This window comes from Leucopleurus acutus, assembly GCF_964270905.1.
Source record: "Leucopleurus acutus genome assembly, chromosome: 3".
NCBI lineage: Eukaryota > Metazoa > Chordata > Mammalia > Artiodactyla > Delphinidae > Leucopleurus > Leucopleurus acutus.
In genome coordinates, this window is record NC_139145.1 from 5,625,744 (window position 1) to 5,652,992 (window position 27,249).

The following is a 27,249-nucleotide window of genomic DNA, read 5'->3' on the forward strand; positions in this document are numbered from 1 at the left end:
GTAGCACCCCACTCCACGAGAGTGACAATCAAAAACACCCCTAGATATTGAACAATGTCCCCGGGGGGCAAAGTCACTCTGCAGTGAAGGACCACTGGCTCAGAGTGACCCATGCTTGAATTAAATCCCTCTGGGTCTCCCTAGCTCTGAAATTTGGACACTACTGACAGTGCCCCTCGGGGTGTGCTGAGGGTTTGGCACCATAGCCTCCCAGGTTCACCATCCAGGTACCCACTGGCTGTTCAGTAGATCACCTCTGATTTGTTAAGTATCATCTAGTTCCACATGTGAGCTCAGCAGTGAATTCATGGAGCTGGATCCTGCCAGCAGAATCAGACCCTGAACATCCCAGAATTTGTGGTCCCAGCTCTTGCCCCCTGGGGGCCGGGGCCCCCGTCCAAGAAGATTGTTCCCACTCCAGACAGCTCTGGATCCCTCCATGGGAACCACAGGGAGGCCCGGAAGCTGCAGGGAGGAATTTCCTCCACTGCATCCTTGTTCTCTGAAGGCGAGTTTGGCTTGGGGGGTAGCCAGAAGGTTCAGAGTCAAGGCTGGGGGACAGAGGAAGTCAGGGCCTGTCAAGCTCTTCTCTCAATCTGAGGGCGTCGGGAGATCCCTTAGCTCAGGACACGCTAGCTCTGAAGGCGCATGGGCACCGTGCATGGACACACTCAGACCTGGGTACACACGCAGGCGTGTTGGGGACACACGTGTGTTCGTGTGGGCACATGCGCAGACGTGCTCAAGCATACATCTGTGCGTTAGTAAGCACATAGGCAAGAATATCCTCCAAAACACGCGTGCAAACACACACACCCACGTGCTCAGGGGCATGTGGACACCCGTGTAATCACATACTCACAGATATGGGCACACACACAGGTGTGATCAGGTGTGTGCATGTGCCTGTTGGGCAGATGGGCACAGATTCCTATGTGCAAGGTACACCCGTGTGGGATGGCACACAGGGACTCGTGTGGGCATGCACCTTAGACAGCCTCGGGCACACATACAGATGTGCTCAGGACACGCAGGTACATACATGGCACATGCAAATATATGCGGGACACATGCAGAGATGTGTTCAGACCCATGCACAGACCAGCACAGTGTCACCCACGTCCTGTTTGCTCATGCCACTACCCCCAGTGCCCAGCTGCATATACACTTGTCAGATCCAATCAACAAATGTCTACTGAGTACCTTGTGTATGCGGGGGTGGGGGCTGGTATGTGCTCTGCTCTTGGGATCCAGTGGGGACTTAAAAAAAACAAACTGGTCTTACTATTTACAAAAGTCAAGACATGGAAGCAACCTAAAAGTCCATCAACAGATGAATGGATAAAGAAGATGTGGTACATATATACAATGGAATACTACTCAGCCATAAAAAAGAATGAAATAATGCCATTTGCAGCAACATGGATAGACCTAGAGATTATCATACTAAGTGAAGTAAGTCAGAAAGAGAAAGGCAAATACCATATGATATCACTTATATGTGGAATCTAAAAAATAATACAAATAAACTTATATACAAAACAGAAACAGGGCTCCTCTGGTGGTGCAATGGTTAAGAATCCGCCTGCCAATGCAGGGGACATGGGTTTGAGCCCTGGTCCGGGAAGATCCCACATGCCATGGAGCAACAAGGCCGTGCACAACTACTGAGCCTGTGCTCTAGAGCCCACGAGCCGCAACTACTGAAGCCCGCACGCCTAGAGCCCGTGCTCCACAAGAGAAGCCACCACAATGGGAAGCCCGTGCACCGCAACAAAGAGCAGCCCCCGCTCGCCGCAACTAGAGAAAGCCTGCGCGCAGCAATGGAGACCCAATGCAGCCAAAAATAAGTAAATTTATTAAAAAAACAGAAACAGACTCATAGACGTAGAAAACAAACTTATGGTCACCAAAGGGGAAAAGGGGAAAGGATAAATTAGGAGTATGGGATTAACAGCTACACACTACTATATATAAAATAACTAAGCAACAAGGATTTACTAGATAGCACAGGGAACTATACTCAATATCTTGGAATAACCCATAATGAAAAAGAATCAGAAATATATATATGAATATATATATGAATCGCTTTGCTCTACACCTGAAACTAACACAATATTGTAAATCAACTACATGTCAGTAAAAAAGAAAGAAAAACAAACAAACAAACAAACAAGCGGGTCTTGCCCTGCAGGAGTAGAGAGACCAGAGGGGAGCCCAAAGGTCAAATCCAGCCACCTGCCAAAACAGACTTGAAGCGGGGAGAGATGTCTGGGGGACATGTGGGTTCCCAGAGTTCCACAGAGGTGGCAGGGTCGGGGCATGGCAGGAGACCCAAACTCGATTTGGGAGTCAGGAAAGGTGATATGGGAGTGAGACTCTGACAGATGGTGTGTTTCGCTGACACACTTACACATGCCACACCGGGGACACGTGCTTACACTGGAGGGCACACACAAGCTTGCATCCCCACCTCCCTCGCGCCCCTGCATTCCCCCAGGCCCACCCCACACGATATTTATCCCCAAAGTAAAGAGAAGCAGCCCGGAGGACTCACATGGGGCTGAGGGGGGGTACGACTCACAGGGAAGCAACTCCAGGCCTCTCCCCAGCCTCCATCTCGTGGGATCTCCCGCCTCCTCGGCGCCCCCAAGTCGGGGTCTCGGGACTGTCTGGCACCCCACACGCTCACACTCAGGATCTGACATTCCTCGCAGCCAAAACTCTCAGGTTCATCCTTGCCTCCACCAAACGTTCTTTCGCCCCCCAACTGTCTGCCCTCCATCTTGAACTGTAGCCGACCTCAAATCTTACCACCAGCTCAGTCTTCAAAATATACCCAGAATCCAACCACTTCCTTTTCCCACGCTCCCTCACCTGGTCTGACCCCAGCATCACTCACCTGGACCCGTGCAGTCCCCTCAGCCCTCGACCCCGGCTCCCACTCTCGCCCTTACAGTCTGTCCTCCCCGAAGCCGCCACCAGAGGGCGCCTGTGAGCCCCCGACTCAGGTCGCGTCCCTCCTCTGCCCACAGCCCACCAGGGTTCCCACCTCCCTGGGGTAAAAGCCCAAGTCCTCCCCGTGGCCCACAAGGCCCTGCACGGCCTGCTCCTGTCCCCTCCCTGACCTCACCTCCTTCCTCTCTCCGCCTCGCTCACTCTGCTCCAGCCACGCAGGCCTCCTTTTTGTTCATCCAACAAGGTGGGCACAGCACTGCCCCAGGGCCTTTGCACGGGCTGTGCCGTCTGCCCAGACAGCTCTTCTCCCTGATATTCAGTCTCACTCCCTTAACCTCCTTCGGTCTTCATGTCTGTTCTCTGTCCCCTGCTGCTTGAAAGGTCACTCCAGACAAGGATGTCTGTGGGCTTCGTGCTCTGCTGGTGTCTCCGTTCCAAATGGTGCGGGTGCACAGTATGTATTCCATAAATATCCCTTAAAGCTGCGTAAACGTTAGACATCATTGTTGTTGTTATTAACCTATCTACTATCTGTCTTTCACTCCCCTGGGGATGAGGGCTTTCTCCTCCTTTCTTTTAACAAATGTTTATTGAACACCTACTATGTGCCTAGCGGGCAAGGGAAATAGACGAAAATCCCTGCTCCCAAAAAACTTGCATTCAAGAAGGCAGAAGGCAGGTCAATGTGTGCAGAGCAAGAAATGATTTCAGATACAGCAGAAACTAACACAACATTGTAAACCAACTATACTCCAAAATTTTTTTTTAATTTTTATATATATATATATATATATATATAAAAAATAGATTACTAATAAGAACCTGCTGTATAGCACAGGGAACTCTACTCAATACTCTGTAATGGGAAAAGAATCTAAAAAACAACAGGGTGGATATATGTATGTGTATAACTGATTCACTTTGGGGTTTTTTGTTTGTTTTGGTTTTGTTTTGTTAATGTTTCCCATTTATTTTTTGGATGAAGGAACTAAGTCATGCCGTCATACAATGTAATAAAGCACCCAGTGAAGGTACAGAAGAGTACCTGCCAGCCTTAGAGCTGTGATCATCTGATTCACTTTTTTGTACACCTGAAACTAACACAACATTGTAAATCAACTATATTCCAATAAAAAAATTTTTAATTAAAAAAAATTAAGTCCAATCTAAAGAGTGCAAAAAATATGATTTCAGAAAGTGGCAAGAAAATGCAGACGATAGAGAAAATAAAACAGGGAGGGAGTCTGGAGAGTGGGAGGGGGAGATGCAGAGTAGCGGAAAGATGGGGAGGCGACCACTTTAAGTCAGGCTGGCGCTGTCATTTCAATTCCAGCTGTGATGGGCGAATGAAGGAAGGAAGGAATGCACACAGCAGAAACACGTGCTGCAGCACGCAAGACACACCCCCAGGGCAACATGCACACACACGTGTCCAGATAACCAGCTCCCCAGCCCCTCACCGCAGACCTGGGCTTCTTTGACCCCTAAGTCCTTGAGGGCGTGGGAAGAGAGGTCCCCATGGCTGGGATGCCCCACCCTTCCTCCAGGTTCCAAGACGCCCTGCCAGTGGGCTCCCCAGGAAGGAAAAGGAAGAGCGTCAGCCCGGGGCAGCCTCTCCCTTGTCGGGTGGGCCAGCCACTGGGGTGGGGGAACTTCTTCCCAGCACTCTCCCCTCCAGGGTGGCCAGAGGGGTTGCTGGAAAATTCCAAGCATGGGAAATAGAGACGGGCAAATGGCGGGAAGCAGGCAGGGACGTTACACCCATAGACTGGTGGGAAGTGAAGCCATATGTCCCAAGTGCGGAGCCCCGGAGCCTCTCCCAGGGCCTGTCTGCTAGGGAACCAGGCTGATATCCAGGAGGCATCCTCACTCCATACCCTCCCTCCATATCTACATCCAATCCAGCTCATTCTGCCTCCTGAATCCCCCTCAAAGCCACCCGTTTTGCTCCCTCCTGTGCCCTGACCAAGCAACCACCCTCTCCCCGCCCCGCCACCGACCTGCTTTCCATCCTGCTGGTTGCACCCTCTCTCCATCCTGCCCCCACCCAGCCCCAGCCAAAGGGATTTCTTTCTAAAACAAACCACAGACCTTGCCACCTGCCCCCAGCATAAATCCTCCCATGGCTCCCCATCGTCCTTGGAGCCAAGCCTAAACTCCTTCCAAACCCACGACCTCCAACCCAGCACACCATGGCCTCTGTCTCCAGCATCCTTCGTTATAGCCTCTCCCCTTCATGGTTCTGCTTGCAGCAGACAGGTGGAATCACTTTGGATTCCCCTGCAGCTTTGTCACAGGGTCCCCCAGCCTCCCCCATCCTTCAAGGGTCTGCTGAGCATCGCTTCCTGAGGATGGCTTCCTGGACTCCCAAGTCCAAGTCCACCTGGGCTCCCGCTAGAGCACAGGCCATATTGCTTTGTTCTTACCTGTATCTCTGTCTCCCCAGCAGACTTGAGCTCTGCAGGGGCCTCCCACACCTGGCACGATGTCTGGTTCAAACTAGATGCCTAACAGATAACACAAGATGTCCTGTACAGGGAGGTGGGTTTCAGGAGACAGGGCCAGGCAGGGGACAGCCTGCTGCTGCCCTAACCACTGTTCCATGGTTGCGATGGATGAGTGGTTACCAGGCACTTACTAGTAATTCTTCATGGTTCACACGGAGGGTGGACATAGGTGATCATTTTCTCTGCTCTCTTAGCCAAGACGAGCTTCATGGGCCAAAAAAAGAAACTTTCTCAGTGGTGCCCAGGGCAGAATCAGCATCTAAAAGTTCAAAGCTTAACTTTCCCTAGCAGGGGGGGCTTGATTAACCCTGGTGTTGGGGTGCTCACTACCTCTCACCATTGATGACCCTAACCACGAGAAGGCAGGTTCTGGCACCATCTCTCCCGAGCCTCTGTGCACCCCACCCAGCAGTGGAGGATGCAGTGGAGGATGACCCCTGCCCCACCATAGACACACCTCAAGAGGGAGCTTGGTCTGGAAGAAGCCACAGGACTCATGTGTCCAGGTAACTAGCAGAGACAGGCAGGGTTATCCATTTCAGGACTCATCTTACAATTGGAAGTAGGTAAGGAAATGATGCTGTGCTTCTGTGGGCATCTCGTTGTGAGAACGTTGGGTTCTTGGGTTATATTAAGATGTGGTTTTCCTGTTGGAGCCTCTCATGTCCTCTGTGGTTTCTCCGGGGGTTCAACAGGAGGGGAAGGAGAAGGTCCTCAATAAGGAGTGGGCATGAGAAGGGGCCCAGCCTCCCCCTACCTCGTGTTGCTGTCTGAACTCAGAATCCAGCCCCCGGGGGACCCCAAATGGTCCCTGAATAGGGTTGCCACAATTCACAAATAAAAATACAAGATGTCTGGGGACTTCCCTGGCCGTCCGGTGGTTAAGACTCCGTGCTTCCAATGCAGGAGGCGGGGGTTCGATCCCTGGCCTGGGAGCTATTTTATAAGATCCCACATGCCACGCTGTGTGGCCAAAAATAAATAAATATTTTATATATATATATATATATATATATATATATATATATATATATATATATATATATATAATATCCAGTGGCCTCTACTTTATTTGGCAAGCCTGAGTATACAGGTATGCTAGGGAGCCTCTCCTGCCTGAATAAACTATGTGCCCTGCATAGAGGTAGGTCTCTTTTTGTAAAGGGGGCAGGTACTGTTTTGCTTTAAAAATACAAATGAATTAAAGGCATTAATGAAATAATCATAGCTTTTTGCCTACACACACACATACACACACACACACACACACACACACACACACACACACACAGGGTTATGTAGTTAAAAGGGCACCAGAAGAGGACTATTCCAACAGACGGATCTGCAGGTGCAAAGGCCCTGAGGCTGGAAAGCTATTGGCAGAAATGGAGAGAAAACCTACCTGGTGCCTACGGTGTACGATATCCTGTTCTGAGTCCTTTACCTGCATCACCTCATCTAAACCTCTGTTACAGAGGCAGGATTGCAGCACAGACAGATGTAGGTGCTTGTTCACACAGCAAGTCATTGGCAGAATCAGGAATTGAATCCAGACCCCACACTCTTAGCCCCTGCAGATCCTGTCACCTCCACTTTCCATCCAGGGATAGTAAAAGCCCCAAAAGCAATCATCCAAATTTTCTGATGTCACAAATACAGACAACAAACTAGTGGTTACCAGTTGGGGAAGGGAAGGGGGAGGGGCAAGATAGTGGTAAGGGATTAAGAGGTACAAACTACTATGTATAAAATAAATAACCTGGGGGTTCCCTGGTGGCTCATTGGTTAGGAATCCGCCTGCCAATGCAGGGAACATGGGTTTGAGTCCTGGTCCAGGAAGATCCCACATGCCGCGGAGTAACTAAGCCTGCGCGCCACAACTACTGAGCCTGCGCTCTAGAGCCCGTGAGCCACAACTACTGAGCCCACGTGCCACAACTACTGAAGCTAAGACCAAATGCAGCCAAAGATAAATAACTAAATAAATATTTTTTTAAAAAAATAAATAAAATAATCTACAAGGATACATTGTACAGCACAGGGAATATAGCCAATATTTTATAATGACTTTAAGTGGAGGATAATCTATAAAAATGTTGAATCCCTATGTTGTACACCTGAAACTAATATAATATTGTAAGTCAACTATACCTCAATAAAAAAAGGAAGGAAACCAACATGGGTAACAATGTAGCTATTAAAATTTTTTCTGATGTTATAAAGGGGCCCTAACACAATGAGAGACCACTACACACCAACTGGAATGGCTAAAATTAGTAAATGACAACACTAAGTGTTGACAAGGGCTTGGAGCAACCAGAACTCTCAAATGTTGCTGGTGGGAATGCAAAATGGTGTATTATTAACACTATTTTGTAAAACAGTTTACATCTTTCTTATGGAGGTAAATACACATTTACCATATGACTCCCAGCAATGCCATGTCTAGATATTGTCCCAAGAGAAATGAAAACTTGTCTCCACACAGAAACTTTGACATAAATGTTTATTGTGGCATTATTCATAATTGCCAACAACTAGATACAATTTAAATGACCTTCAGTGGGTGAATGGATAAACAAACAGCGGTATATATCATACAATGGAGTACTTCTCAGAGACCGAAAGGAATCACTGATACACACAACAACCTGGATGAATCTTGAATGCATGAGTGGAAAAGGTCAGACTCAAGGCTAAAAAGCTGAATGATTCCATTTATTTAATAGTCCGGAAAAGACAAAACTATAGGGACAGAGAAGAAATCAGTGATTTTCAGGGCTAGGGAAAGAGGATGCCTACCAAACTCCCAATCCATCCCTCTCCCACACCCACCCCCCTTGGCAACCACACATCTGTTCTCTATCTGACTCCATTTTTAATGAGACTTCTGTTTATTAATTTTCAAACGGGCAGCCTCAGCTGTGATTGTTTATGGTCTATACATGTTAGAGGAAGAGTAACTAAACATATGATAGATGTCCCAGTACCCTTTTCTCTGCATCTCTGTCAGCAGTAGGTGTTATCACTTTTTAATGTTTTTTTTATCACTTTTAAAATATTTTAGGACAAATTGCTTGAAATTTTTTTGTTCAGTTTTAGAAAATATTGGATCTTCCATATCATGGACAAGTTAAACCTGTAGAAGTTCACAAATTTTCTGATTTCCACCACAATTTAACTACAATAAGATGATAACTAAATACATGTTTTTCCCTTTTGTTGGTTGTTGTTTTTGTGCCTCACTTGGGTGTGAAGTGATAGCTCATTGTTACTGAAATTTGCACTCTCTGGGCTCCCAGGGATTGTATTTTCTCATATACTTTGGCTCTTGGGTCTGAGACGTACCTGTTCACATCCTTTCTAAATTTTCTGTTTACGTTCTTTGTCTTTTTCTTATCAATGTGTAGAAACTCTTTATATATGAAAGTCTAACCCTTCTCAGACGACTAATTGATTTTTACTTATTGGTTTTGTTTATAATATCAATTCCCTAAAATTTTGTAGGTTTATATATAATCATATATTTCTTTCATTTATGCCTTCCAAGTTTCCTGTCTTAGTTTAAAAAACAAAACAAAAAAACAGTTTTTAACCCTAAGTTGTAAAAGTAGCTTTGAAATCCATTCTACCACATGTGTTGGGTTTCTCGTTTTTGTTTTTCTTTTAATATTTATTTATTTGGCTGTGCCAGGTCCTAGTTGTGGCTCAAAGGATCTTCTTTGCTGCCTGTGGGATCTTTAGTTTCAGGGTGCATGTAGGATCTAGTTCCCAGACCAGGGATCGAACCTGGGTCCCCTGCATTGGGAGCGTGGAGTCTTAACCACTGGACCACCAGGGAAGTCCCTCGGTTTTGTTTTGTTTTTACATTTTATCTTTAGCCCTTCTGGATTTTTCTGCAGCACAGAAGTATTTCACTCAATCACATTTCAATGAACAGTGGGAGAAAGAAAGGTAAACCTAAGGTCCACGTGTGTTCCACACCCATGTCCCTCACTAACTCAGCCATGGTCTGGCCCCTCGGCCTCGGGGGTTCTATCCCTGGTCTGGTTTTTCCTTTTTCATCTCTCTTTGGTCTTAGCTCAGCCAGAGAAGCCCTGGGGAAGCACTGCCTTCTATTGGCTATCAAAGTGATAGCACCCACATCCTGAAGAAAAAGCCATCTCTTAAAGCTAGAAGCAGGATCTATTCACATGCCTGGGCTTAAAACTCTCCAGCAGCAGATACCAAAAGGATTGAAATTAAGGACTCAGACAGGTATTTGTACACCCGTGTTCACAGCAGCATTATCACAGTAGCCAAAAGGTGGAAACAACTCAAGCGTCCATTGACAGACGAATGAATAAACAAAATGTTCTCCATACACACATGGAATATTATTCATCCTTTACAAGGAAGGAAATCCTGACACATGCTACGACAGGATGAAACTTTTTCTTTTGGCTGAGTTGGGTCTTCATTGCTGTGCGCGGGCTTTCTCTAGTTGTGGCGAGCGGGGACTACTCTTTGTTGCAGTGCATGGGCTTCTCATTGTGGTGGCTTCTCTTGTTGCAGAGCACGGGCTCTAGGCACGCGGGCTTCGGTAGTTGTGGCACGCGGGCTCAGTATTTGTGATACACGGGCTTAGTTGCTCCGTGGCATGTGGGATCTTCCCGGACCAGAGATCAAACCTGTGTCCCCTGCATTGGCAGGCAGATTCTCAACCACTGCACCACCAGGGAAGTCCCAACGTGATGATACTCGAGGACATGAAACTCAGGGAAATAAACCAGACACAAAAGGACGGATTCCACTTATATGAGGTCCCTAGAGGATTCAAATCCCATAGAGACAGAAAGTAGGATGGTGGGGGACTTCCCCTTCCAATGCAGGGGGTATGGGTTCGATCCCTGGTTGGGGAGCTAAGATCCCACACGCCTCATGGCCAAAAAACAAAACATAAAACAGAAGCAATATTGTAACAGATTCAATGAAGACTTTTTAAAAAAATGGTCCACATCAAAAAAAATCGTAAAAAAAAAATAAGAGGGGCTTCCCTGGTGGCGCAGTGGTTGAGAGTCCGCCTGCCGATGCAGGGGACACGGTTTCGTGACCCGGTCCGGGAAGATCCCACATGCCGCGGAGCGGCTGGGCCCGTGAGACATGGCCGCCGAGCCTGCGTGTCCGGAGCCTGTGCTCCGCAACAGGAGAGGTCACAACAGTGAGAGGCCCGAGTACCGCAAAAAAAAAAACAAGAAAGAAAGAAAGTAGAATGGTGGGTTCCAGGGCTGGGGGAGGGGATGGAGAGTCAGTGTTTCATGGGGACAGAGTTTCAGTTTGGGAAGATGAGAAAGTTCTGGAGGTGTCTGGTGGGGTTGGTTGCCCAACAATGGGAAGGAACTTGATGCCACTGAGCTGTGCACTTAAAAATGGTTGGCATGGTAAATCTTACGTTATGTATATTTCACCACCAAGGAAAGCAGGAAAGGGTAGCACAGGCGGGGGGCGGGGCGGGGGAAGCCTCATGGAGGTGAGACGGGGTAGTGGGTGGGGAGAGGGGAGCCAGGGGCACACGGCTGAGAGGTCAGCATCCAGGAGGTCAGTGGGGACCTCAGCAGGGAGGACATGGGGCCATGAGGACGGAGACTGAGAGTCTAAAACCTTCTCAAGCACTTGGGCCATAAGAGGGGGCAGCAGGGCAGGGTGGCAGGGAGAGGGCAGTGGAGTCAGGGGACGAGACTGAGAGAGTTTAAACTCTGGAAGAGGGGGAGCCCAGGAAGAGAAGAGTAAGAAGAGAGATGGAGAGAAAATCAAGGTACAGGAGAGAGAGACAGCAAGAGAACGAAAGAGCAGGGAGTTCCTGCCACCCAGAATGCCCTTTCCCCAGACCTTCATTTATACGCCTGGCCCCTGCGCACTCAGGTCTCAGCTCCCATGGCCTTCCCTGACGCCCTTCCCCCTGTGCCCAGCTAAAGCAGCCACCACCCACCCCCACCCAATCTCTGTCACATCACGATGTTTACTTCCTGTCACAGCAGTTAACAACATCTGAAGTTACCTTGTGGGTCTGTTTCCTGGTTCACAGTTTGCTTTCCCCAATGAACCGTGAGCTTCCCCAGAACAGGGGGCTGCTTCTGTCTTTTTCACCACAATCCCACGCCTACAAAAGTGCCCAGCATACAGTAGGCGCTCAATCAATGCGTGCTGCATTAAACAAATAATCAACTGGTTGCAGGATGTGTCATGCACGTGAATCTGTATGCCTTCGTGTCTCCTTGGTTCCAGGTGTATCTTGCATTTGCACGTTTCTGTGGACCGTTGTGTGTGGGTCCCAGAGGACAAGCACGGGGTTCTCAGTCAGCAAGGGTTTGTGTTGAAGGCCCCTGGGTCTGTGTACTTGTGGCTTTTGTGTGTGTGTGGGGGGGGGGTTGTGTCACAAGACAACCAGTGTGTCCGTGTCTCCCCGTGTGTTCTCACAGGTGCCCAGCATCTGCCCTTGTGTGCATGTATGTGTGTGTGAGTCATTATGTGGCCCCATGTACATCCAGGGGTGTGCACTCTGTGTGTATGTCCTCATGTCCATCCTGAGTGTCCGCGTGATGGCACGTGCTCATGTGTGACCATGTGTGCATGAGCACAGTGGTCTATGTTAGTATCTCCTTGCCTGCCCCCTCTGGATGCATCTCTGCAGGTTCGTGTTTCCAGGAGTCCAGGAGCCTGCTGTGCCTGTGTGTGTCTCTGGTGTCCTGTGGGGGGAGGGGGGGCTCCTGCATTCATGTATGAGGTGTCACACGTGCAGGTGCAGTGGTGTGCTAGTAAATGGTGAACAGCTGGCTCTCAAGCGGAGGACGCTGATTTGCCCATTTGCATGGTGTAAATACCCTCACCACGATCAACTTCAAAGTACCAATGTGATGTCACCAAATACAGAATTGCAAAGATACAGTCCAGTATGCAAATGTATATCTTGATAGATAGAGGATAGATCTCTATAGATATATAGATATGGAATATTATATAACACCTTTATATACTATTTCCATCAAGCAGTTTCAGTAGATATAAATAACCTCAAGAGCATGAGTAAGACAACGTAATAAAGGCCATATATAACGAACCCACAGCCAACATTGTTCTCGATGGTGAAAAAATGAAACCATTTCCTCTGAGACCAGGACCAAGACAAGGCTGTCCACTCTCACCACTATTATTCAACATAGTTTTGGAAGTTTTAGCTACAACAGTCAGAGAGGAAAAAGAAATAAAAGGACTCCAAATCAGAAAAGAAGAAGTAAAGCTGTCACTGTTTGCAGATGACATGATGCTATACATAGAGAATCCTAAAGATGCTACCAGAAAACTACTAGAGCTAATCAGCGAATTTGGTAAAGTAGCAGGATACAAAATTAATGCACAGAAATCTCTGGCATTCCTATACACTAATGATGAAAAATCTGAAAGAGAAATTAAGGAAACACTCCCATTTACCAATGCAACAAAAAGAATAAAATACCTACGAATAAACCTACCTAAGGAGACAAAAGACATGTATGCAGAAAACTATGACACTGATGAAAGAAATTAAAGATGACGCAAACAGATGGAAAGATATACCATGTTCTTGGACTGGAAGAATCAACATTGTGAAAATGACTATACTACCCAAAGCAATCTACAGATTCAATGCAATCCCTATCAAACTACCAATGGCATTTTTCACAGAACTAGAACAAAAAATTTCACAGTTTGTATGGAAACACAAAAGACCCCGAATAGCAAAAGCAATCCTGAGGAAGAAAAACAGAGCTGGAGGAATCAGGCTCCTGGACTTCAGACTATACTACAAAGCTACAGTAATTAAGACAGTATGGTACTGGCACAAAAACAGAACTATAGATCAATGGAACAGGATAGAAAGCCCAGAGATAAACCCACACACAAATGGTCACTTTATTTTTGATAAAGGAGACAAGAATATACAATGGAGAAAAGACAGCCTCTTCAGTAAGTGGTGCTGGGAAAACTGGACAGCTACATGGAAAAGAATGACATTAGAACACTCCCTAACACCGTACACAAAAGTAAACTCAAAATGGATTAAAGACCTAAATGTAAGGCCAGACACTATAAAACTCTCAGAGGAAAACATAGGCAGCACATTCTATGACATCAATCACAGCAAGATCCTTTTTGACCCACCTGCTAGAGAAATGGAAATAAAAACACAAATAAACAAATGGGACCTAATGAAATTTAAAAGCTTTTGCACAGCAGAGGAAAACATAAACAAGACGAAAAGACCACCCTCAGAATGGGAGAAAATATTTGCAAATGAAGCAACTGACAGAGGATTAATCTCCAAAATTTACAAGCAGCTCATGCAGCTCAATATCAAAAAACAAACAACCCAATCCAAAAATGGGCAGATGACCTAGATAGACATTTCTCCAAAGAAGATATACAGATTGCCAACGAACATATGAAAGGATGCTCAACATCACTAATCATTAAAGAAATGCAAATCAAAACTACAATGCGGTATCATCTCACACTGGTCAGAATGGCCATCATCAGAAAATCTACAAACAATAAATGCTGGAGAGGGCGTGGAGAAAAGGGAACCCTCTTGCACTGTTGGTGGGAATGTAAATTGATACAGCCACTATGGAGAACAGTATGGAGGTTCCTTAAAAAACTAAAAATAGAACTACCATATGACCCAGTAACCCCACTACTGGGAATATACCCTGAGAAAACCATAATTCAAAAAGAGTCATGTACCACAATATTCATTGCAGCTCTATTTACAATAGCCAGGACATGGAAGCAACCTAAGTGTCTATCGACAGATGAATGGATGAAGAAGATGTGGTACATATGTACAATGTAATATTACTCAGCCATAAAAAGAAACAAAATTGAGTTGTTTGTAGTGAGGTGGATGGACCTAGAGTCTGTCATACAGAGTGAAGTAAGTCAGAAAGAGAAAAACAAATACTGTATGCTAACACATATATATGGAATCTAAGAAAAAATTTTAAAAAGGTCATGAAGAACCTAGGGGCGGGCTTCCCTGGTGGCGCAGTGGTTGAGAGTCCGCCTGCCGATGCAGGGGACACGGGTTCGTGCCCCGGTCTGGGTAGATCCCACATGCCGCGGAGTGGCTGGGCCCGTGAGCCATGGCCGCTGAGCCTGCGCGTCCGGAGCCTGTGCTCCGCAACGGGAGACGCCACAACAGTGAGAGGCCCGCGTACCAAAAAAAAAAAAAAAAAGAAGAACCTAGGGGCAAGACAGGAATAAGACACAGACCTACTAGAGCATGGACTTGAGAATATGGGGAGGGAGAAGGGTAAGCTGTGACAAAGTGAGAGAGTGGCATGGACATATATACACTACCAAACGTAAAATAGATAGCTAGTGGGAAGTAGCCGCATAGCACAGGGAGATCAGCTCGGTGCTTTGTGACCACCTAGAGGGGTGGGATAGGGAGGGTGGGAGGGAGGGAGGAGACATGGGCACATATGTATATGTATAACTGATTCACTTTGTTATAAAGCAGAAACTAACACACCATTGTAAAGTAATTATTCTCCAATAAAGATGTTAAAAAAAAGAAGATGTGGTACATATATACAATGGAATATTACTCAGCCATAAAAAGAAACAAAACTGAGTTATTTGTAGTGAGGTGGATAGACCTAGAGTCTGTCATACAGAGTGAAGTTAAGTCAGAAAGAGAAAAACAAGGACTGTATGCTAACACATATATATGGAATCTTAAAAAAAAAAAAAGTTCTGAAGAACCTAGCGGCAGGACAGGAATAAAGATGCAGATGTAAAGAATGGACTTGAGGACACAGGGAGGGGGAAGGGTAAGCTGGGATGAAGTGAGAGAGTGGCATGGCCATATAAACACTACCAGATAGCTAGTGGGAAGCAGCCGCATAGCACAGGGAGATCAGCTCGGTGGTTTGTGACCACCTAGAGGGGTGGGATAGGGAGGGTGGGAGGGAGACGCAAGAGGGAGGGGATATGGGGATATATGTGTACATATAGCTGATCACTTTGTTGTACAGCAGAAACTAACACACCATTGTAAAGCGATTATACTCCAATATAGATGTTTAAAAAAAAAAAGAGAGACCATAAGTAAGAGAAAAATGTAGCAAAATAATTAGGAAGTGATGAGTTTTTATTTTATTGCAGTAAAACGGCGTGACACAAAATGTACCACTTTAACCACTTTGAAGCGTGCAGTTCAGTGGCATTAAGTACGAGGTGATGGATATAAGTGGTTATTACTTTTGTTCTGAACAGAATTTATTTAACCATAAATTCATATCATTAAATTTTTATGATGCCTGTCTTTAACGACTTGCTGGCAAAATTCCTAAACATTTAAGAACAGGCTCCTGTGAGCCAGGACAGCTGGCCCCGCATGTCCCGTCACAGGCTCCTTCTAGCCTCAGCATCCAGGTGTGTGTCCCCACGTGAGTGGTTCCCGGGCTCTCCATGACTATGTTGTGTGCGCCTATGCACCCACATGTCTCTGAGTGCAAAAGAGCCTAGGTGTGCCTTGCACGCACCCAGGTGTGTCTGCAGGCAGACCGCTCTGTCTGCACACCCCCATGTCTTCGAGACCCACGGTTATCTACGCATCTGCGAGTTTGGGGGCCCGTGTCTCTCCAAGAGAATCCACTTGCCTGGGTACCCACTCCAGTGGCGTGCGGGAGGCAAGTCTGAGCATCTCTTCGTAACCCCACACCAAACAACATCAGGTTGGCAGTTGAAATCAGCCACGATGGGAGTATTTACACCACAGGGATCTGCAAATGCTCACATCATGGCTCTTTTTGTGTGTGTGGTCAAGAGAGGTGGTTGTTAACCCTTTACCAACACACCATGGGGACCCATGTGCCCCATGTAACCTCGTGTGTGCCCACACGCCAGTGCCTGTTCATGGGTGTGCACGAGTGCCTGTGTCTCCGTGAATCCACATGACTGGTGTGTCCCCGTGCATCTCTGTGTGTGTACCCACGTGCTCGGGTGAGGCCCCAGCACCCCGTACCTCTTCGGCAGTTGGTTCCGCAGGAAGTTGTCTGGGTGGGGGGAGGGTTCTGAGGCTCCCCACCCCCCCCCCCGCTGCCCCGTCCCCTACCCCAGCTCCTCGAGACACCTGCCTGCACAGGTCGGGGCGAAAGAGGAGGGCTCCCTCTTCTAAAACCAGTCCTGTGCTGTACGCAGACCCGGGCCTCAGCCCCCGGCTGGGAGTGGAGGCGTCAGCCAGCCAGGCAGGCGGCGATTGTGGAAGAGGAAGTTAGGGCAGAGTTGGGTCACCCTGCGGTTTACCCTGGGCTCTGGCCCACAGATGCTCCCCCCCAGGCCCAAAGCCCAAGCCACGGGTCCTGGAGGATGCAGGAGCTTGTAGCCAAGCTGGATACCCACAGCGGTGAGGGCAAGCCTCCATCTGGTGAGTGACCATCACTGGGGAGTGGGGGACAGGTGGACCAACGGGGACAGAGCGGCAGTGGGGTCTGCGGGGGAGGCCTGAGGGGCCGCAGAGAGACCATCCAGGATTTCTGTCCACCTTCCGGTCAGCCCGCTTCCCGAGTGGGCGGGGGGAGGCCGCTTGCTCTTCTGCAAAAGTCTGTGGTCGCAAGAACTTATACCTCAGGGGGGTGGGGTCCATGATGGGCAACAGAGCCAGACAGAAAGATGGAGCCCCTTGTAACCAAAGTCTGCACAGGGAACAGGGGACAGGGGATGAATGGTGGGGGGGGGGGGGTTGGTGGATCAGGCTCCCCGTGGCAGAGTCGCCAGGGGCGCTTTGCTTCTTAAACGAGAGATTTGGCGTGAAGAGAGAGGTCCCAGACCTCCCTGAAACAGAATCCGAAGAGTGGCGCTGGGGAGTTTGACATTCAAACCAAATTCCCACTTAAGACTGAGGTCTGAGAGCCAGTCCTGAGGAGAGCCTCACCCTGATCTTCCAAGGTCATCCAAGAAGGAGGACCCTCCCCCCGGGCAGCCCTCCTGGTTGGAGCCCTCCCGGTGGCCCACCGAGGGGAGTCTCACTCCCCCAGCTGCCGGGGGTGGGGCGAGGTGGAGTGGGGAAGGCTGTGGTTTCTGCAGGGCACACCCAGGCCTGCAGCTTCCTCCCTGCCCTGGGTGCCAACTAGGCCATCAGGCGGGTTTCAGGCACTCTGCAGTCAGGGAGGGTGGCCCAGGAACAGCCAGGAGAGGGTGAATTGGACTGGACGGCTGGGGCCAGGGACGATGGAGCTGGTGGGGTTAGCCTAGGGGGCACATCGGGGAAGGCCCTGAAGCCCGCGCTCGGAGAGTGGACCCTCCACGGAGAATTCCACTGGCTGGGTCACCCGCGGTTCTAAGGAAAGGGTTTGACAACCAGTGACAGCCAAGGGAATGCCGTCCCTACTCCCAGCCACCTTTGAGCTCCCTGGCCACCACCGCAAGGGAGTCCCTGTGGGAAGGCTTCCCGACAGAGGCAGGCTTTTCACTGGACCTTGAAGCACCAGTGGAATGTCAACTGCAAACCCATCAGTGTATCTAGTCTGGGACATTCCCTGCATGCGCCCTGGCCCCCCGGCCCCTGACACAGCACTCAATACTGACTTAAACGGCAGAGGAACTCCATCACAAAATCGAATCTTTCTTTGCCTTTAACAGTGAATTCAAATCCTCCCTGGAGCTCCCCTTTTCCCATCAGTTATAGTCTGGGGCAGGTCTCTGACATGTAAGTTTCACATTCCAGGGAGGGGTGTTGGTCAGGACACCACTGTCACCACTCTGGGCTTCCGTTTGTTCCTCTGTAAGAGGGTCGTTGTAGACCTTGCATGTGAAATCACGGCACAGTGCCTGGCATGCAGTAGGTGCTCTGAAACATTGTCAGCCTTGCCTGTTCTCTCTTATTCTGTCTCTGTCCCCAAACCTGGCTTCCCTGAGCAATCCCTGCCCATGCCACAAGTGTGCAACCTCAGGAACTTTCTGTGCCACATCTAGAAAGAGGGACTAATGGTGGGTCTCAATCTCTATCAAGTATGTGGGGTAGACTTGTAAAAAACATGGCAACCACCTCCTTGGACTCTGCTTGAGGTGGGCTCTTCCTCAAGAGGGGTGGGGTTTTAGCATCCACAGAAGCATCGGAACACAGCAGTGAGGTTCATTTTAGGAGGTCCCTTGGGACCACACCCCCATGGAGAAGCAACTGGCTGGAAGGGAGACCCTCTCAGGAGATGAAGGTGGCTGGACCAGGTCAGGGCAACAAGGATACAGATGCAGGAGGAGGACCAGGGACAGGACTTGGGGACCATTTGGTGGCTCTAGATGGGGTTCAGGCTAAGAGGGAATCCAGGACAAGGTGCTGATTTCCACTCGAATGAGGGGATGGAGGTGATTTGAGAAGAAGCTGTGTTTAAGGTGTTTGTTACTTACCCTCCTTGTGCCTCGGTTTCCTCATTTGGACGATGGGAGTGATGGAAGTGTCACTACTATCATCCCACCATAGAGTGGCTGAGAAGACTAAATGAGCTATTGATGTTAAACCTTTGGACTGGAGCCGGGCACAACACAAGCTCTTGTTAAATGTTGGCTTGGGTTGCTGTTACTTCATCCCTGGCCTTTAGACTGGCATGACCCCCACAGCTGGCCCCCTAGTTGGCACCCCCTCCCAATACCCATCATCTTAACCTGTCCCTACACCTGCCCACATGGACTCCAGGCCCACATGCTCTTCCAGAATCTCTCCCCTCCACATCAAGGGGTGGAATCAAGGTGGAGTCCCTTGTGCCTGGACTTGGGCAGACCTTCATGGGTCCCTCAGGTAATAAAGTCTAGCAGAAGCAATGTGAGATCATAAAGGACAAGGCCACTTATACCTGGCTCTCTCTCTCTCTCTCTCTCTCTCTCTCCCCCCGCTTGGGAGCCCTGAGCCTCCAAGTGAGAAATCTGGCTTCCCTGAGGATGACATGCAGAAGAGACTATGAGAAAAGACCACATAGAGACGAAAAGAGATGCCCATGGAACCCCAGCTCTTTGAGTTTTCCCAACTGTGGGAACAAAGATGCCTTAGCCCCATACAAATACAAAGTTAAAGAAATAGAAAAATAAGGGGCTTCTCTGGTGGCGCAGTGGTTGAGAGTCTGCCTGCCGATGCAGGGGACACGGGTTCGTGCCCCGGTCCGGGAGGATCCCACATGCCGCGGAGCGGCTGGGCCCGTGAGCCATGGCCGCTGAGCCTGCGTGTCCGGAGCCTGTGCTCCTCAACGGGAGAAGCCACAGCGGTGAGAGGCCCGCGTACCACAAAAAAAAAAGAAATAAATAATAATAAAATTTTTAAAAATTAGAAAATTGTCCACATCAAAAAGAGAATCTTTAAGAAAAAAGATGGAACACATTCCATACCCAGCACCTCCATTCAAACTCTCCACCAGCTCTTTCTACTATTACCATCCAGGACCAGAAGACCACCCTTTGGCAGGCCAAGGGGCTATTTACAACTCACAGGAACTAGCGTCAGGTTAGAGGAGGCAATCCAAGTGGTAAATGCCATCAGAGCCTCCTTCTGGCACAGACACACAATAAAATCAGAACACTTCAACCTGAGACATTCAAGGTCACTTGGCCCTCTGCCTCTAATGACTCCCACACATGCAAATCCACCCAGCCTTCCTCCCCTCCCCACAACATCACAATCAGCTCGACAGCTCAAGGTGGGAACCACGGGTTCCTAACCTAGTACTCAAGCAACACCATGGTCAACTCTGGCCCTGGTGAAATAGGAGAAATTGGGGGGTTAACCACAGTAGAAGTCACCTCCCACGTCTACTCACTACATAGTCAACCGTCCGTATCTACAGGTTCTGCACCTGTGGACTCAATTAACTGCGGATCACGTGCTGTGTTTATGATCTGTGGTTGGTTGAATCTGTAGATGCGGAGGGCCAGCTATGGGACTTGAAGATCTGAGGATTTGGGTATTCACCGCAGGTCCTGGAACCAATCCCATGCAGGTACTGAGGGATGGCTATATATCAGAACTTTCCACTAAGTGGGTACCCTTGATACTGCCCGTGGAGAGGTTACCTGGAAATATCCCTTCCCCGTGATGTTTTACACCAGACCAACCCATCCCTGTGCCACATTCTGCTGTACTTTTCACTGCAGTATCTGTATCTTCTGTGGGTCTGTCGCTATTGTCGGTTTTTCTTCTGATTTTAGGTCACGAGATTCTATCTTCTGTTGTGCTTCAATCTTGATTGAATGCCTGATAATGTTTATGAAAGACTGTAGATATCATTGGTGGTTCTTCATGGTGTTATTTCCCTCCAGAGAGGTTTTCCTCTTTGCTTCTGGAAGGTAGTGAAAGTAAAGGCAGGTGACTTTAATCAGGGATGAAGCTGACTTGAACCTGGATTTCGGTCTGGGTGAAGGTTGGTCCATTTCTGGTCTCCCCTTGCTCCTAGGGTATAGTCTTTGGTGACCCCAGCTCTCTCCTCTTTGTGAGCCCTGACTTCCAATGTCTATTTCTCCAGCCCCAGATGATTGCCAGCAGCTACACTCAGTTTCTCAGCCCCTTTCTGGTCTGCTTCACACTTAAGAACTGCATTTATATCAACAATTCGCTTGTAAGGAAAAAAAAAAAAAACACCCAGCATTGCATTATGTCTACCTCACCTCTCTAGGATTCTGACACCTCAAACCTTGGCTGCCAACGCCTTCAAATTGAGGGTGTTTTTTTTTTCTTCTGATTTTATCCAGATCTTTTAGCTGGATTTACCCTGGTGGAAAGGTAAATCTGCAGTAAGGTAGCCTGCCATCGTTAGAAATAGGTATCCCTGTTGTATTTTTAACACAAGATTTTTATCAAACCTCCATTGCTAACTGTGCTTGACTCACTGTGTCTCTCTGTTCCTGAGCTCCTGGGTCCCTGTCTTTGTTGCCATCAGTTTGATGGAGGTCCCTCCTGGCTTCTCACTGCTTTTAATTTCCCTGAAGTTCTCATATCTGCTCTCCACCCAAAGGTCTGGAAGATCCAAGAGGCATCTGTAGTCTGTCCAGGGAAAAGTATGTGGTGGGAGATGAGGAATTAAACCCTGGAGCACAGCAGAGGAGGTGAGTTTTTAAATCTCCCTGAGCTGGTATCTGGATTTCTGTTTGTGTATAATTGTGTGTGTGTGAACATATGTCTGACTATTTGCGTGTGTATGTTTGCCATTGTCTACATGCACTGGGAAGTGTATTGCATGGTGTTGGTGTATAGAGTGTGTGTTTTTATATCTTTTTGTGAGTGAAAGAGTTGGAGGCCACCTACTCATAATAGGATGGCGGAAGTGATGAGAGAGGTGCAGATGGGGTCACCAAGGCCAGTGGGGAGACCATGAAGTGGCTAAGGACAGAGCCCTGGGAACACAGAGTTTAAAGGTCAGGCAGAGAAAGGAAGAGGAGCCGAGTCAGGAAGGGATACTGAGAAGGAGCAGACAGAAGAAGAAAAGGCATGAGAGGAATGGATTTCAAGAAGAAAGTGGTCATACTTGTCCAGTAAAGGGGAAACTGAAAAGTGCCCATTAGATTTAGCCCCAGAGAGAGCTAGAAGACTGGAGGGGATGGAAATAAGACTTCAGTGGGGCTTCCCTGGTGGCGCAGTGGTTGGGAGTCCGCCTGCCGATGCAGGGGACGCGGGTTCGTGCCCCGGTCCGGGAAGATCCCACATGCCGCGGAGCGGCTGGGCCCGTGAGCCATGGCCGCTGAGCCTGCGTGTCCGGAGCCTGTGCTGCGCAATGGGAGAGGCCACAACAGTGAGAGGCCCGCATACCACAAAAAAAAAAAAAAAAAAAGACTTCAGTGGATGATGGAGTCGAGTAGGTATGTATAGGTAAAGACAGACTTGTGGCTAACCCTTCGAGAAGGGAGGGTGGAGGCTGAGAGGTCACTGAAGAGAGAAGGGACAGCCAGGAATTTTTCAGACATTAGTGAAAATGCAAGTAAGGAGGCTTCCACCACCAGGCGGCAGCACTTGTACAGACAGGCGCTGGCTGGCACCCACACAGATGCACACAGAGATAAAGACACAAAAGTAGACACAAAGAAACCCAGGCAGATACAAAAACCCCCACAAATACCAGATTCAGATCTCCCCAAGTCCCAGATGAGTCATGTGGATCCAACCCCACAGATACTGATGGGCATTCAGATACACACACACAAAGACACACACACACACACACACACACACACACACGATCACAGAGATTTTTAAAACTGCGAGGATAATATTATTCAGCCATAAAAAAAGGAAGGGAATCTTGCCATCTGTAACAACATGGATAGACTTTGAGGGCATTATGCTAAGTGAAATAAGTCAGACAGAGAAAGACAAATACTGTGTGATCTCATTTAGATGTGGAATCTAAAAAAAACCACCACCACCAGGGACTTCCCTGGTGGCACAGTGGTTAAGAATCCACCTGCCAATGCAGGGGGCACGGGTTCGAGCCCTGATCTGGGAAGATCCCACATGCCACGGAGCAACTAAGCCCATGCGCCACAACTACTGAGCCTGCGCTCTAGAGCTCACGAACCACAACTACTGAGCCCATGCGCCACAACTACTGAAGCCCACGCACCTACAGCCCATGCTCCGCAACAAGAGAAGCCACCGCAATGAGAAGCCCGCGCACCGCAACCAAGAGTAGCCCCCGCTCGCCGCAACTAGAGAAAGCCCGCACACAGCAACGAAGACCCAACACAGCCAAAAATAAATGAATAAACTAATTAATTAATTAAATTTTAAAAAAACACCACCACCAAACTCATAGAAAAAAGAGATCAGATTTGTGGTTATCAGAGGCTGGGGGTGGGGGTGGGGGAATTGGATAAAGAGGGTCAAAATGTATCAACTTCTAGTTAGAAGATAAATAAGTCCTGGGGCTGTAATGTACAGCATAATGACTATAGTTAACACTGCTGCATGGTGTGTTTGAAAGTCGCTAAGACAGTAAATCCTGAGAGTTCTCCTCAGAACAGCAACAACAAAACATTATTTTCTCTTTTTTTTTTTTTTTTTTTGGTATCTGTACGAGATGACGGAAGTTAACTACACTTACTGTAGTAATCATTTCACCATATATGTAAGTCAAGTCATTATGCTGTACACCTTCATCTTATACGGTGCTGTATGTCAATTATATCGCCATGAAACCGGGAAAAAAACCCCTAAAATGCTTATATACACACACCCCCATAGACAAGTTGACACTCAAGACTTGAAAACACACGCTCTGTGCTCACACACAAATACACTGTCAAAAGCACAGAGACAATGAAACACACACACACACAAACACTCGGACATTCACGCATACCCAGGTCCGCCTCAGGACCCAGTCTATACTTGTTTTCTGAGGAACCCTCACTGCACCCTTCAGCTCCTCCTGGGAATGTCTTGTCCAGCCAGGGTGAAAAGCCTATAGGGCAGGGGAGGTGGGGGTTAGTACTAAGGACTTGGCCTCCTCAAAGGCTGGAGTCCCCGGGGCCCCCCCTGCCCCAGCCCCAAGCTCCCATCAGCTGATGTATCTGGCAGCCCCTGCAGACAGGCTCCGCCCCTCTTGCTGGCAGCCCCGTCCTGGCAGATATTCCCAGCCGATCGCCTTCTTCATCCTGCTGTTCACTCACATGCTCGCACACACGGCCCCCATGGCTAGCTCAGCGCTCAACCACTCCTGGCCGGCCCTCTCCAAGCTCTGGCTGAAGCGGTGGGCCTTCAAGAGAGGTAAGGGGGCAGGCAGTGAGCAGTGGGTACCGGCCACCCAGGCAGGGCTCCCTGGACAGCCTGCCCAACCATCCCACCCCAAGTCTTTCCTCGGCCCAGGGGCACAGAGTCTGCCTGAACCAGCCCCAAATTTCATGATCTCTGGTTCCCTGGGACCCCAACAGAACATCACAGACTTGTGGGGTCCCTCTTGTCTCAGAGGAAACGTGTCCCCAGGCTCAGCCAGGATCTTGTCTTGGGAGGTAAATCTGTAGAAGGAGAATCCACCCTAGAACTGGGGTAGCCTGGTGGCTTCCTGGGGGCTCCTGACGCGATTTGTTCCCGGATGGCTGCAGGACAGAGGTTCAGAGAGGCAGCAAAAGGAAGGAGGTTTGAGACTTCCAGAAATTCTGGTAGACACCTCCCTAGAACACACACACACACATACACACACACACACACATTGGCTGGTAGCCCCCAGGTCCCAGGACTTCAGTTTACTACGTGGCAGCTGGAGAGACCCTTGTATCATATCCCCCAAGGTCTGGGTGAATTGCTTTTGCAAAAAGGCATTTCTTAAATCTCGGCAGGAGTTTAGTCCTGGAAGATAGCCAGATGGTGTCCAAGGCCATGGGGCACGGGGGATAGTGTGATAGGAGCCCCCTGTACCCCCTGCATAAGCCAGGTACTTGTTCACGAATGAGTTTCCAAGCAGGAGAGCAGTCAATAAGAAGATTCATTAGCTTGTTCATTACATACGCTCTAGTTGAGGACCTGTCGTGCGCCAGGCACTGTGCTGGAGGAGACTGGAATATCGAGAATCGAGAATCGGGGGGGGGGACCTGGAGGCTGGGGCTGGGGAGGGAGACGGTGGCGTGCGGACTGAGATGCAACGGAAGAGCAGTCATAATGGTGGGCATTGCTGCCAGTTACTGAGCCCTTGTGAGGTTCAGCTCAGAACGGAGAAGTGATGATCTCAGGGTCACACGGCAAGTACATGCTGAGGGAGTCAGGATTTGAAACCAGGTGTGTCTCGAGGCTACCTCTGTGGTGTGTTCTGACCAGTGAACAAAGCTACCAGTGTGGGCAGCTGGAGGGCTTGGGGAGGGTTTTTAAATCCACCAGGGGATGGTAATGTTAGAGAATTAGGGTATCAGCCTCGGATCCCACCTGGGACCCAGATCCTTACGAAGGTCTACCCACTCTTGGCCGCCCAGCACCCCCGTCTCCCTGCCCGGGAAGGTTGAAGCTGTGACTTATAGGCCGACAGGTTGGGGATGAGCTGTGGGAACCAGTGGTAACTCTTAGACCCTTTTATGGCTGACGCTGCAGGGGCTGCTGTGGGAAGAGGCTGCCTAGAACTTGAATACAGGCTGAGAGGTGGCTCCTTAGCGAGAAGCATGGGGGTGGGGCGCAGAGAGGGACTCCCTAACCGAGTCCTTCCATTCTTTCGCCTTTCTGTGCCCTTCTTAACCTCTGTAACTGGCTGTCTGGGCACCAGATGGAACCTCCTGGGAAAATAATGGAGTGGATTTGGAGAGGCAGACAAGACTATGGAAGGGGGGTTGGGACCTGCAGGAAGTTCCCTGGGGCAGAGCCCCACTGGCCCTTCCCCTCAGGTGCTCAATTATCCATTTCGGCCATACTTTTTCACTCATTCCCTAGCGCATAATAAGTGTATATGTAATGTGTGCATTCTGTGTCTCAACTTGGTGTCCTTCTTGCCTGGCCTCTCTGCCACAATTCTGCCTCTTTCTATCTACGTTTCTCCCCTCTTCATCCCCTCAGAATACCAAGTAATGCATCACTGCCACTGGACACTGACACACCACTTATCCCAGCTATCCACCCATTCATCCATCCCTGCATGCACACACCCATCCATCCATTCGTCCATCTAACCAGCTACTCGTCCATCCATCCAACCACCTACCCATTCATCCATTCAACCAGACAGACAGTCAACTATCCATCCATGCATCCACGTATCCATGCATCCATCCATCCACCCACCCATCCATCCACCCATCCATCCATCTAACCACCCAACTATTCATCCATCTAAGTATCTACTCATCCATCCATCTAACCACCCATCCACCCATTTATTTAACCATCCATTCATCCAACCACCCAGCCAGACAACTTTCCCTTCAGCCAGGCAGGCAGCTAGCCAACTATCCAACCACTCGTCCATCTATTCGACAATTCATTCATTCATCCATACCACCGTCCACGCTTCCATCCAACCATATATTCACCCATCTATCCGTTCATCTGCTCACCACAGGATAGCTTTGTTGTTGTGAGCCCTTGCTCTGGAGCAAGAAATACTTGGGTTCACATCCCAACTCTGACTCTTGCCAGTCCAGTACGACCTTGGATGAGTCAGTACATCTCTCTGAGCCAGTTTCCCCTTCCATAATGTGGGGACTCAGAGGGTTGTTGTGAGAATAGAAGAATGCAAAGAACATGACAGGCTTAGCACAAGGCAAGGCATATTGGAACTGATCCACACATGTAAGATGTTACCACTTGGGACTTGGGGGTGTAAAAGTGTGTTGGATACAGAACTTGCCTCACGATCTGGAGCGGGGGACAGCAAACCTTTTCTGTAAAAGGCCAGAGAGTAAGTGTCTTCAGATTTGCAGGTCATATGGTCTCTGATACAACTACTGAACTCCGCAGTTGTAGCATGAAAGCAGTCAGACAATACGGACACGAATGGGTGTGGCCGTGTGCTACTAAAACTTTATTTACAAAATCAGGTGTTGAGTCAGATTTGGCCTGGGAAACTCCTGGTCTAGAAGCGAACAAGTAAGCCAGTTAAAGTACATCAGGGAGTAGAAAAGGGGTGCAGACGAATCCAAAGTCCTCTGGCTAAGATGGTCTGCAGAGGATCAGAGAAAAAGTCCTCCGTTGCCAAGGCAGGAAGAGTGGAAAAGGGTGGTGGGAACAGCAAAGGGGCACACAGGAGAATACTGAGTTAGGGGCTCAGGTGTGTGTGGGGAGTTGAGAGGGTAGACTGAAAAGGGCTCG

At 48.8% G+C, this 27,249-nt stretch overlaps 1 protein-coding gene across 2 annotated transcripts in view; it reads left to right on the forward strand.

Annotated features, from left to right (window-relative positions):
• Positions 1–16,859: 16,859 nt before the first annotated feature.
• ARHGEF18 (Rho/Rac guanine nucleotide exchange factor 18) overlaps positions 16,860–27,249 on the forward strand; it is a gene marked incomplete at its 5' end in the record, with an annotated part of 93,187 nt that continues 82,797 nt past the window's right edge. For both annotated transcript variants that reach the window (XM_082836264.1, XM_082836265.1), the window contains one exon: positions 16,860–16,917. In XM_082836264.1, the coding sequence (XP_082692390.1) occupies positions 16,860–16,917 (58 nt within the window). The remainder of the gene's footprint in view (positions 16,918–27,249) is intronic.